The sequence below is a fragment of the Chaetura pelagica genome, unplaced genomic scaffold, assembly GCF_000747805.2.
Source record: "Chaetura pelagica isolate M959 unplaced genomic scaffold, ChaPel_1.0 scaffold498, whole genome shotgun sequence".
Taxonomy (NCBI): Eukaryota; Metazoa; Chordata; class Aves; order Apodiformes; family Apodidae; genus Chaetura; species Chaetura pelagica.
Window position 1 is genome coordinate 353,928 of NW_009954218.1, and position 12,841 is coordinate 366,768.

At 51.6% G+C, this 12,841-nt stretch overlaps 1 protein-coding gene across 1 annotated transcript in view; it reads right to left on the reverse strand.

The window, feature by feature from the left end:
• Positions 1–1,658: 1,658 nt before the first annotated feature.
• The window catches only part of LOC104393886 (excitatory amino acid transporter 5-like), a 25,607-nt gene continuing 14,424 nt past the window's right edge, over positions 1,659–12,841 (reverse strand). The window contains exons 5-11 of the mRNA XM_010003411.1: positions 12,350–12,572; positions 7,743–7,842; positions 7,341–7,574; positions 5,068–5,262; positions 3,945–4,079; positions 1,911–2,010; positions 1,659–1,793 (exon numbers count right to left, since the gene is read on the reverse strand). Coding sequence (XP_010001713.1) covers positions 1,659–1,793; positions 1,911–2,010; positions 3,945–4,079; positions 5,068–5,262; positions 7,341–7,574; positions 7,743–7,842; positions 12,350–12,572 — 1,122 coding nt within the window. The remainder of the gene's footprint in view (positions 1,794–1,910; positions 2,011–3,944; positions 4,080–5,067; positions 5,263–7,340; positions 7,575–7,742; positions 7,843–12,349; positions 12,573–12,841) is intronic.

Here is a 12,841-nt window from a genome sequence, read left to right on the forward strand (position 1 = left end):
GTGTTGAAGGGCAGGTTGGATGGGGCTTGGAGCAGCCTGGGCTGGTGAGAGGTGTCCCTGCCCATGCAAGGGGTGGGACTGGATGGTCTTCAAGGTCCCTTCCAACCCAAGCCATTCCATGATGATTCTGTTTGTCCCTTTCTTTTTACCTGTTTCAAATTGCTGCGTTGGAACAAGATGCTTCAGAAGTTCCTCTAGCTGTAGTTTGGGAGTTGCAGATGACTGGCTAGAAGGGGGTTTTTGGGGTTCCTGCAGCAAAGCTGAAGCTGCCTGGAGCCTCCTGGGGGGGTTGTGTGCCCCAGCTCTCTGTGGGGCAGGGGAACAGCCCCAGCCCTGGGCTTTGCAGCCACTGCTGTGTCCTGTGCATCCAGCTGGTGACATGACCAAGGGAGCGAGGGGTGACCTGAGCTGCTCCAGAGATTTCTTTGGTTTGAAATGTGATTATTTTTCTCTTTGCAAAAGGCAGAACTGCTTCTGTTGAAGATTGGTGGGACAGTGATATTTTAAGAAGGTTGAAAAACCTAATCAACCCAGGAGGAGAGTGTAAGAAAGGCCAAAGTTAAGAGCAGTACCTCAAGTTGACCATGATTCTGATTCTTTGAGGGCTTCTTGAAGTTAACAGGGAGAAGATGACTAGTTTTTGTGCAAAGGCTGCTTTATGTTATTTAATAACTTTTGCTTTTCATCTGGTGAAAGTGGAATTACTGTTCTAAATTAGAAAATATTTTAAAGCCCCTGACTCCAGCATGCACAGGAAAATGCTTTCCTGGCTGTGCAATTGGAGAATAGTTAAATGGTGTTAGTGGGAGTTTCAGCTGCTTCCATTAGTCTTAACACTGTGGCATTAAAGACAAAGCAAGAGAAAGGAGGTGAGATGGTGTTTGGAGAGATAAATTAATTTAGTGACAAGAATCCTGGGTGTAAAAGGCAGTTGTGGAGAAGGCTGCCCTGGGAAGTCTGGATTTTAAGGCTGTAATTGGAATTTGAACTTAGGGGCAGATCCTTAGCTGGGAGAATCAAGGCAGTTGCAACTTGAGCTGTTCAATTAGTTTCACTGTAATAAACCAGCCAGTAAATCCATGTGTACAGCTGGTCCTGCAGCTCCAGTGAATCTTTGTGGAAAAGCTGGGAAATCCAGTTATGTCCACCTTGGATTTTGAGCTTTAGACAAAAATTCACTTAATCTTAGTTTTTAGATGAGAACTTAGTAATAAATATAAAGCAATTATTAAAAAAAATAAAATAATCTCTATAAACCAGAGAACAAAACCCTACCCTGTGCAGCCTGGCCTGAGGTAGGAGCTGCTGAACTCAGGTATTGGATTTTTCTCCCATCTCTACTGCTTTCTCATCTAGTCCAGTTTTCTAACCCCTGCTCACCTCCTTACCTTTCAGAAAGAGCTGGGCTTGAAAAAATGAGGCATAAAACCTGCCAATCCCAGCTGGTACAACCATGGCCGTAGTTGTGAGGAGGAGTGGGGTCCCTTCCCCCCAGCCCTGCTCTTGAGGGGCTTCCTGGAGAGCCCCCCAAGCTTCAAAGGACAGGGAGGGCTTTGTTGTGCCAAGTAAGGCCTTTATCTCACGGAGCATCTGTACAACCTACACAATATCAGTCTTTAGCACCAAGGTCCCATTCCCGGGAGCGCGAATGCTGTGATCTACACCTGACAGATGTTATAATGAGCTGTTGGATCCAACAAAGTTTCTTCAATCATTTCAATCACGTTGTCTTTGGGGTGCAGGTGGGAGGTCTCTGCAGAGGGGCACTTGTCTGCGCTGCCGCCCGCCCCTTGCTGCAAAAAGCAAAGAAAAAAGAGACCATTTTAATGTCTTGAGCAAGCCCGTGTGTTGTGTCTGTGCAGCCTCTGTGTCTCTGCATCCCTCTGCTCTCCCATTCCAGCTGTACCTACCACGGGGGGCTTTGGGGCAAAGTCCTTCTCGCAGACGTGCGCGATGATTCCAGCAGCCAGGGCGTCCCCCAGGACGTTGGTCATGGTCCGGAACCGGTCCCTGCAGGAGAGGGAGCCACGAGGATGCAGTTAGTGGCCACAGCCACCCTGCCCGGGGGCTTTTTTGGCTATGAAACATGTCAGCCTCCATCCCTAAAGTTGCTACCACTGGTTTTGCTGATGGCAAGTGGAGACACGAGCAGTATTGGTCTTGCAGATGCAGAGAGAAGGTGCCACGTGTGATGCCCATGAGCCCAGTGCTGTCACCTCGAGCTTGTCAGTGCCTAGACCTGCCTGTGCTCCTTCCCCTATGGATGGATCTGCATCAGTTTAGCTCCATGTGGGAGGGAGCTGCCTCAGTGAGTCATAAAACTCCTTGAGATGCTTCTCAGGGAGAAAAGTCCTGTTTCTCCAGCCACAGCAGCTCTCCCATCAGCTGGAAGTGCCAGCCCAGTGGAGCAGGTGATGGTGCTGAGGACCCTGCAAAGACTGAACTGGTGGTGTGTGCTGCTTTTGCAAGCTTCACCTGCAAATCAAACTTCCTTTTCTGTGAAAGAAAGAAAAAAGCAGCCAGGATACTTGATGCTGTTTCCTCTCTGCCCACTGTGGCTGTGAAGGACAAACCAACAAAGCCACGTGTCAGTGGTGTAGAAGTCAGGGTCTGTCTTTTTTCACCTACCTGAGTTGCTTCATTTTTCAAGCTTGGTACTTTAAACTGGCTCATTTCACAAACTGCACCTGCCTGACTTCTGTTTGTGACAAATGTAATCAAGCATCATTTTTTGTCTCAAGCTCAACCTGATCTTCATCCACCAAGATGAAAATGGTCTCAGTGGAAGATGGACTTGGTGTTGGATGCAGCCCTTGGAAAATGTCACCCTGACCTTCAGAAGCTCCAGTGATGTTTTAGTTCTGGTGACATAGGGGTTTGAGAGGGAAGTTGCTTATTAAGTGCAAGAGGGGGTTTTGCTACATCTGCTCAAGAACTGTCTCATTTTCTGCTGTGGTTTGGGGTGCAAACCAACTCCTACTTGACCTTGTTACTGTTTTGATGTGACATCTTTTTTTCTCTGCTTTCTACTTATAAATGGTGAAGGTGCCTGTATGTCAGAAGTGCCAAACTGGATTAGCAGATATTGTAAGTAATTACCTGTGGTTTCTGGTTTATTATCAGTTTCTCAGAGGTTTTTTTGCCCTGCAAAACATTCTGTTTTCCTAAACAATTACACATTTCCACTCCTTTTGCTGTTCTTTTGTTGTTATTAACACCTTTCTCTCAAATTTTAATTGCTCCTGGTATGAAGGCAGATTCACCCAGCCTTACCAACCTTATCCTCTTCCAGGGATAATATTCCACAAAAAAAAACCCCACACTATCCAGCACTTTGCTTTGACTCCTGTGCTGTCCATCCTCCTCTGTTCAGAGAGGACAGCTTGGAGAAAAAGACTTGAGGTATTTCCATTGAATACATTAACTAGCAGCCTCACACAGTAATGATTCCTTCTTTTCTACCTCTTGCTATGGAGGGGAGTAGCATTTTTTGTTCTCTTAAAAGCATAGATGTACATGTTTTTCACCCAAGATTTTGTTACTTATTTCAGGCAAATGTGTTGTACAATCAGATCATTTAGGTGGAAGCTGGGGACAAGCTGATGTTTCAAATTGGGGACCTTACTTGAGAGAGTGGCTGAAAATCATCACCACGTGCAGCCCTTAATGAGGCATTAGACAGTGATGGGCACCTCCAAACAGGAACACCCCCAGTCAAACACTCCTTCAGGAGACTGGTTGCCTGTAGTTATCAGAGTTACCACTGGTTGCCCATAGTTATCATGGGCTGTTTCAAGAAAATAATCAGGAAAAGAAGAATCTCACACTTGTTCTGTGATCCCTTATCCTGGGATCCTCTGTTGGCCTCCACGAAAGCTGCTTCAAATGCAGCACCAGGCTCTGGCTCCTGCTGTAACTTGATGTCTTTATAACTTGATACTTACAGGGCCCAGTCGACAGCGATGATGAGGGTGATGTCGTCCGTGGGCAGCCCCACCGAGGTCAGCACGATCACCATGGTCACCAGCCCCGACTGGGGGATCCCAGCTGCCCCAATGCTGGCTGCTGTTGCTGTTATGCTGCAGGAGAATCACAGAATCACCTTGGTTGCAAAAGACCTTTAGGATCATCAAGTCCAACCCTTGACATTGGCAAGTCCTGGACTAAACCACATCCCTGAGTCCTTTTTCTATATGACAAATCCCTCCATGGATGGTGACTCCACAACTGCCCTGGGCAGCCTGTTCCAATGACTGACAACCCTTTCGGGCAAGAAATTCTTCCCCACATCCAATCTAACCCTCCCCTGACTCCACTTGAGGCCATTACCTCTTGTCCTATCACTTGTAACTTCACTGAGCATCTCAACCCCCACCTCTTTACAACCTCCTTTACGCAAGTTGTTGAGATCTAAGGAGGTGGCTGCACAATTATTGTGGTGGGGTTTTTGGGGCAGAAAAAATAAAATGATCAAGCACGTTTGCCTGGCAAAGTCAGTTATTCCTGTAGGGAAGGACTGGGTTGGATCTGCTTTACTCCACCTCCTGGTGCTGCCCCAAACCCCTGCCAAGGCCTTGCAGCAGGTTTGGTGCTGGCACACAATCCACTGCAGATCACCCGTGCATAAAATTGCTAACTATTTGCAACTGTTCTTATTCTTTTTTTTTATCTAGATAGGTGTTTGATTTCCCTGCTTGTAAAATGAAGAGAATCCATTCCTGAAGGGGAGTGAATTGAACCTGCACAGACCCTTTTCAGCTCTGACAACTCGTCTGCAGTGCAGGTGCTGTCCTGCTGTGCCCCTGCTCTTGGTTCCCTCTGGCTTTTCCCTCCAGGCAAAGCCTGTGATGGAGCAGCAGGTTTGTGGGTGCAGAGCCCCAGCTCTCCCTGGAGCCCCAGCAGCACCTTTCCCTCCTCCTCAGCTCCCCAGCAGAGCTGCAGCAAGACCTCTGCCAAAGCACCAGAGGTTGTCACCGCGTCTATAGACCCAAACAGATTAACAGCTAAATTAAATAGATAAAATAGATGAACAGACAAACAATTCAGCTGCTGCGAGGAAACATTTACCTGATGGTCACAATTTGCCCCAGGTCCAGGTCGTACTCATTGACCTGGGCGATGAAGATGGCGGCCACGGCCTCGTAGAGCGCGGTGCCGTCCATGTTGATGGTGGCGCCCACGGGCAGCACGAACCGCGCCACGCGCCGGTCGATCCCGTTGTTTTCCAGGAGACACTTCAGGGTGATGGGCAAGGTTGCTGAGCTGCAGGGCAAGAAAGGGTTGGTGGTTCTCTCCGTCGTGTGACTGAGCTGGGTGAGTAGGACCCAAGGTGACGGCAGTGCCGTCCCCGCCGAGGGGAAGTGCAGCAGCAGAACTTCATAGAGGTCGGAAGGGACCTTAAAGATCCCCAAGCTCCAACCCCCCTGCCATGAGCAGGGAATCCTCCCACCAGACCAGGCTGCAAAAAACCTCGTCCAACTTGGCCTTAAAAACCTCCAGGGATGGGGCATCAACAACCTCCTTGGACAACCCATCCCAGCTCCTCATCACCCTTAGACTGAAGGACTTCTCCCCAATATCTCACCTAAATCTCCCCTCTCGCAGTTTAAAATCATCATCCCTTGTCCTATCACTGTCTTCTCTGATGAAAAGCCCCTCCCCAGCTTTCCTGGAGCCCCATCAGGCCCTGGAAGCTGCTCTAAGGTCTCCCTGGAGCCTTCTCTTCTCCAGGCTGAACACCCCAACTCTCCCAGACTGTCTCCAAGACAGTCCTGGGCTGAACCCTGGAGCAAAAGGCTCCCACTACCCCAGAGCTCAGTCTGCTGGGACCTGGGGGTGACAGACCCCAAGGGCCAAGTGCAGGAGAGAGCAGGGAGCTCAGAGCAGCAGGAGAAGGACCAATCCTAGGTGATTTTATTTGGGTTGTATGAAGGAGCAACCTCAGAAAGGTCAGAAAAAAACTCTGCCCAGTTAAATCATAGAATCATCCTGGTTGGAAGGGACCTTGAAGATCATCAAGTCCAACCACAACCTAAATCCACCAACCATAACCTCACCTACCCATTCAGTGCTTCAATCATGTCCCTCAGCACCACATCTCTATTTCTTTTAAACACTTCTGGGATGGTGACTCCACCACCTCCCTGGGCAGCCTGTTCCACTGTCCAACCACTCCTTTGGTAAAGAAATTCCTTCTAATCTCCAGGCTAAACCTCCCCTGGTGCAGCTTCAGGCCATTTCCTCTGATCCTGTCATTATTCACTTGAGAGAAGAGCCCAACTCCCACCTCCCTGCCACCTCCTTTCAGGCAGTTGCAGAGAGCAATGAGGTCTCCCTTCAGCCTCCTCTTCCTCAAACTAAACACTCCCAGTTCCCTCAGCTTCTCCTCAGAAAATTTCAAGCTGTGTCTTCAGCAAGGAAAGTAGTTTCTAATGTAAAGATTCTTCATTGTTATAAAGAACATTTTTCAATGAAAAGAAAGTAGATAAAATAAAATCTTATCAAAGTAGACAGTACTTTTCTTCAGAAGACCTTGGGATACACAGGAGGTGGTTTTAAGATTTTTCAGTGAAGGATTCAGAAGGACTGGACGTTGTGTCCAAGGACATGGAGGGGCTGGAGCATGTCCAGGGAAGGGCAGTGGGGCTGGGGAAGGGGCTGGAGCACAAGTGTGAGCAGGAGCAGCTGAGGGAGCTGGGGGTTCAGCCTGGAGACAAGGAGCTGAGGGGAGACCTGCTGGCTCTGCAGCTGCCTGAGAGGAGGTTGGAGCCAGGGGGGTCGGGCTCTGCTCCCCAGGAACAAGGGATGGGACCAGAGGAAATGGCCTCAGGTTGTGCCAGGGGAGGTTTAGATTGGATCTGGGGAACAATTCCTGGAAAGGGCTGTCAGGCCCTGGCCCAGGCTGCCCAGGGGTGGAGTCCCCATCCCTGGAGGGGTTTCAAAGCCTGTAGATGTGGTGCTGAGGGACGTGGGGCAGTGGTGGCCTTGGCAGGGCTGGGTGAGCAGTTGGACTTCATAGAATCATAGAAAGGTTTGAGTTGGAAGAGACCTTAAAGTTCCCACCCCCCTGCATGGGCAGGAACACCTCCCACTAGACCAGGTTGCTCCCAGAAAACTTCATCTCTGGCAGAGTTACCCAACACTGCCCAGGCTGCCCAGAGGTGGTGGAATCACCATCCCTGGAGGTGCTTCAGAGCTGTGGTGCAAAGATGTGGTGCTGAGGGACGTGGTTTCAGCACTGGGCTTGGCAGGGTTGGGTTACGGTTGGACTTGATGACCTTATGAGGTCTTTTCCAACCAGAATGGTTCTGTGGTTCTTTATTTCAGCCACGTTTTCATACCTGGAAGATGTTGCCAAGGCGATCAGCAGGGCCTGCAGGATCCCCTGGATGAAAGCATAGGGGTTTTTCCTGGTGATGAGGAAAAAAATCAGAGGTAAGAGGATGAGTCCGTGGATGACTAACCCTGTCACTACTGTAAGGGCATATAGTCCCAGCTTCTGTCCTATCACTTCTGGATCTTCCATCTCCAGGATCTTTCCAGCAATGAGAAATACGATCCCAAAGGGGAAGTACCTGCAAAAAATAAGCATTAAAAAAGTGATTTCAGAAGATGCAGCACAATAAACAGTCACTACAGTCACACCAAAACCAACCCAGTGCTCACAAGGGACACTTGGAGATGTGTAACTGGCATTAGAGAGCAGGTAAGAAAATAAATGAATCCATCAAAACCAGTCTTACCAGACTGCAATGGAGACAATTTTCATAACTGCCTCGTTCAGGCACTGGCAGACGTTGACCAGCGGCAGCCCCCGCTCCCCCATTTTTCCCAGGAGAAGTCCTGCAACCAAGCACATGGGTTTGTGTCACTCAGCAGCACCACATGAGGTGCCACACGTGTCCTGCCCAGGGTCTTGAGGCCCTGGTGGCCACATAAGGGGTTTCACTGGGCAACCTCACAGCAAGTCAAGCTTCCTGCAGATTTCCACATGCTCTTGCAGGTCACGGTCATTCTCTGCTTCAAGGACATACAAACATCTGCCCTTTTCCCTGAAAAACCCCACCAAGCCCCAGTCCCAGATTTGGAGTCTTCCTTGCACAGGTAGGTGGGTGGCAAACCCTTCACTGCTGCTCAGGTTCTGGAGGAGGCACTTCTCCAGGTGGATCATTTCTGCTGGTTGGGAATAAAAGCTGAATGTAGCTTGGGAAATGAAAATGGATTTTTTTCAAAGGACAAATCTTGGTGGGGTCGTGAGCTGAGGTGTGATGATGATGTTGCATCCCTGCCCTGGCTCTGGAGGGGGAAGAGCCACACACCACTTGGGTGAAGCACCCCTGAGGGTGGTGGCAGATCCCGGTCCCTCCTGGACCTGCTGAGCAGCTGCTCCTCACAGGTGGCTCTGGCAGAGGCTCATGGGCTGTATCGTGGTGGTGGCAACACCACGGTGTGTCAGGAAGGATCCAGCCAAGTGGTCAGACACAGGTGTCCCTGGATAAGGAACTGGCTGGATGGTCACAGCCAGAGGGTCGTGGTCAAAGGCTCCAAGTCCAGATGGAAAACGGTGACCAGTGTCCCTCAGGGGTCAGTGCTGTTCAGTATCTTCATTAACAATATTGGTGGTGGCATTGAGAGCACCCTCAGCAAATTTGCTGATGACCAAGCTGGGTGGTGTGGTCAATGTGCCAGAGGGACAGGATGCCATCCAGAGGGACCTGGACCAGGTGAACATGATGAGGTTCAACAAGGCCAAGTGCAGGGTCCTGCACCTGGGCCAAGATATGAGCACAGGCTGGGGGAGGTCACACTTGAGAGCAGCCCTGTGGAAAAGGACCTGGGGGTCCTAGTGGGTCAAAGGCTGAACATGAACCACCAACATGGGGTTGCAGCTCAGAAGGGCAACTCCATCCTGGGCTGCATCACAAGGACTGTGGCCCACAGATGGAGAGGGGTGATTCTGCCCCTCTGCTCTGCCCTGGTGAGACCTCACCTGGAGTTCTGTGTCCAGTTCTGGTGCCCCCAGCACAAGAAGAATGTGGACCTGTTGGAACGTGCCCAGAGAAGGGCCATGAAAATGATCTGAGGGCTGGAGCAGCTCTGATGAGGACAGGCTGAGGGAACTGGGGATGTTCAGCCTGGAGAAGAGAAGGCTCCAGGGAGACCTTAGAGCAGCTTCCAGTGCCTGAAGGGGCTCCAGGAAAGCTGGGGAGGGGCTTTTTACAGGGGCTTGCAGTGAGAGGACAAGGGGGATGGTTTTAAACTGAAAGTAGAGAGATTTAAGTTGGACATGAGGAGGGAATCCTTTGTTGTGAGGGTGGTGAGAGCCTGGCCCAGGTTGCCCAGGGCAGCTGTGGCTGCCCCATCCCTGGCAGTGTTGAAGGGCAGGTTGGATGGGGCTTGGAGCAGCCTGGGCTGCTGGGAGGTGTCCCTGCCCATGCAGGGGGTTGGAACTAGATGATCTTTAAGGTCCCTTCCAACTCCAAACATTCTGTTGGAGGAATATTAGAGCAGAAATCCATGAGTGGTTGGAGGGGTTTTGGTGCCCTCTTCTCTGCCAGCACAAAACTGGCCAGTGCTCAAGCCTGTGGCTTTCCCTGCTGAGGGTTTCCCCCCAACCCACTGAGGAAAAGGAAAAGGAGTCTTGGAATATTTGCCCGTCTTAGTTTCCAGCCCAGTGGTCCATGTGGAGTTGCTGGAACATGTCCAGAGGAGCTACCAAGCTGGGGAAAGGTCTGGAGAGCAAGTCCTGTGAGGAGAGGCTGAGGGAACTGGGATTGTTTAGTTTGAGGAAGAGGAGGCTGAAGGGAGACCTCATTGCTCTCTGCAACTGCCTGAAAGGAGGTGGCAGAGAGGTGGGAATTGGGCTCTTCTCTTAAGTGAATAATGACAGGACCAGAGGAAATGGCCTGAAGTTGTGACTGGGGAGGTTTAGCCTGGAGATTGGAAGGAATTTCTTTACCAAAGGAGTGGTTGGACAGTGGAACAGGCTGCCCAGGGAGGTGGTGGAGTCACCATTCCTGAAAGTGTTTAAAAGAAATAGAGATGTGGTGCTGAGGGACATGATTGAAGCACTGAACGGATAGGTGAGACAAGTGGCTGCCTTAGCTTGGAAAACAAGAATGCAGCCAGGATCTGGTCTTGTCCTTCTCATCCCTCTTCAGGGCTGAGGCCTCCTAGAGAGCTTTGGCAGGTAATTGGATCTCTTGATTTGATCAGAAGAGAAATGAGATGAGTTGGGGTCATTTGCCAGAGCTTGACATGCTTCAATCTCAGCTCTGTGGGTATTGGAGCAGGATTTGGTGCCAGAACTTGGTCTGAAAGAAATAAATTTCTCTCCACGTCCTACAGACCAGATTTGGAAACATCTCTCCAGCAAGTGGACAGTTTCCCTCAGGTAACTGTGAATCTCAGGTGGATGTCTGCCCTTGTCAGAGGCCGTGGAGGTGGCTGGAGCTGTGAGGGCTTTGGGGGGGTTTCCATCCACATCAGAGCCACTCTGGGGAGCCAGTGGGTGCTGCAGGGGGAGATGCCTTGGTCTCAGTCCCACCAGCATTTTGGTCTTGGACACAAATACCCTTTGCTGATCTCAACCAGCTTCCTTGCTGGAAGGAGGAGCTGGTCCTGATACCCCACACGGGGCCGTGTTCCCCAGCCTTCCTCATCCCTCTCCTGTTTGCTGCCAACAAACTCCATGGGTTCAACCTCTCCCACCTGCAGATGGGTGAGTGCCCTTGTCCAAGCTGCCCATCCCCAGGACAGGTGATGCTCTGCCCATCTGGACCTTCGGGGAGCTCTGATCCACCCTCTGCAAAGCTGGGAGCACGGCTGAGTGGCTGGGGATGGCCCAGGTGGCCTCCCAGCCCGTCCTGGCCCGGGGCTGATCCTCACACCCACGCTGACAGGGGCCTGGTAATCTCAGAAGAGAAAAGCAGCTTCTCCCCCCTTTGGCTGGGCTGCAGAAGGGCAGGTTTCCTGGGGGCAGGAGCTCAACACTTTCCCTCAGCGCCTGCTCTGCGGGTGTTGGTGGCCACTGGGTCTGCTGAAGGCACCTCCTTGTCCTCTGAGGACCTCACAGTGGGTCTGTCTGCCCAGACTCACTGTGTCCATCTCCTCCAGGCACCAAGAGGACACTCAGTGTCACAGCCTGTAGGACTGGCCACTCTCCCCCGGCCCCCAGCAGGCTGGGGAGCTCCAGGGCTGTGCTGGCTCCACCACCTCCACCCCTCAAATCCTCTAATTGGCTTTTGGGTTCCTTACACACTCAACTCCAGCTCCTTGTCCTCACCTCTTAGGCTACATATAATCCTGTCCCCATGCTCATCTCATCACCTCCTACTCTTTTCCCTCCTGACTCGTCTCTCCCTCCCTTTCCTGCTCAGCCTTCCACCCCGTGTCCTGCCTCCCACTCTGAGGCAGCTCCAAGTTCCTCCTTCCCATTACAAGGAACAATGGGATGATAAGAGACAGGACAAGGGGTGATGGTTTTAAACGAAAAGAGGGGAAATTTAGATGATAGATAAGGAAGAGACTTGTGTACAGTGAGGGTGGTGAGACACTGGCCCAGAGAGGTGGCAGGTGCCCCTTCCTTGGGAACATTCCAGGTCAGGTTGGATGGGGCACTAAGCAGCCTGATCTGTTCCAGATATCCCTGGTCACTGCAGGGGGGTTGGACTAGATGGCCTTTAAGGGTCCCTTCCAACCTGAACCATCCACGAGTCTCTGACTTTCTTGCCTTTAAACCTTCCTCCCTGTCCCTTGCACATGTTCCCTCCATCCAAGCTCTGCTGCTTCTCCCTCCCTGAAATTGCTGCCAAGCCCCTTGTCCCTGTGGGGCTGCACCTGTTCAAGGTGAGAAGCTTCCTCACCTTCTTCAGCAAGTCCTGGTATAAATTTCCATTCATTCATGGCAGGCCCTGGCCCTGCCCCAGCTCTCACCTGCTCAGGGAGCCTGGACCTGCTGGTGTGAGGGGCTCAGGCCCTTGGTAACCTCTGCAGAAGCGACAACTCCCTTCAGCAGACTTCACAAAAAGTGACAGTTTGAAAAGCCTCAGGACCCAGGCTTGGGCTGTGAAGGTTCCTATGGGGAGAACCAGCCTTCCCAGTGCCTGACACCTTTGCTTGAGCTCCGTTATGGGTGGTTCTGATGAAGGGGTTGGTACCAGCTCCATGCTCTGCCCAGTTCCCAGGGACTTGAGCAGTCAGAGCTAAAATAACCTCTTCCCTCTGAGCAGCCCTGCCTCAAGGCACAGCACAGTGGCCACAGCAGGTACCACCCCAGGGTGCCAGCACTGCTGCCCAGCCTGGCCAGCTGGGTCTGGGGGCTGAGCCCCCTCCTCTATGGAGCAGGTACCTATGGTGGCTGAGAAGATGACGATTCCCAGGACATTCATCTCGTTGCTGGTCCCGGGCAGGGTCCTGTAGGTCATCTCAGGGGCTGGTGTCAGCTCGAGGAGAACAGGCTGATGGATTTCAGGGTTTTTATCATCAGGTGCAAAGTAAATAAAACTGAGAGATTTCCCTGGGATCTTGGGAAAGCCGGGAGACTTCACCACAGGGACAATAACAGTTCGGTACTGGAACAGAAGCAAAGCAGTGAGGTGAGTGACCTGTTGGCTCCATCCTGCCCTGAACACAGAGCCCAGCGCTGGCCCAGGTGGTCCTGGAGGTTCAGCATTTGTTTTTCAGGCAGTAAAAGGCTGGGAAGGAGCAGAGGAAGGGGAAGTGTTCCCAGCAGACCCAGCACAGCCACCCTCAGCGAGGCTGCACCTCCCCACGCAGACACGGGGCACCCGGGGGGTCCTGCAGGGTGCTGGAGCAGCCCTGGGCAGGGGCTGTGGTCCCC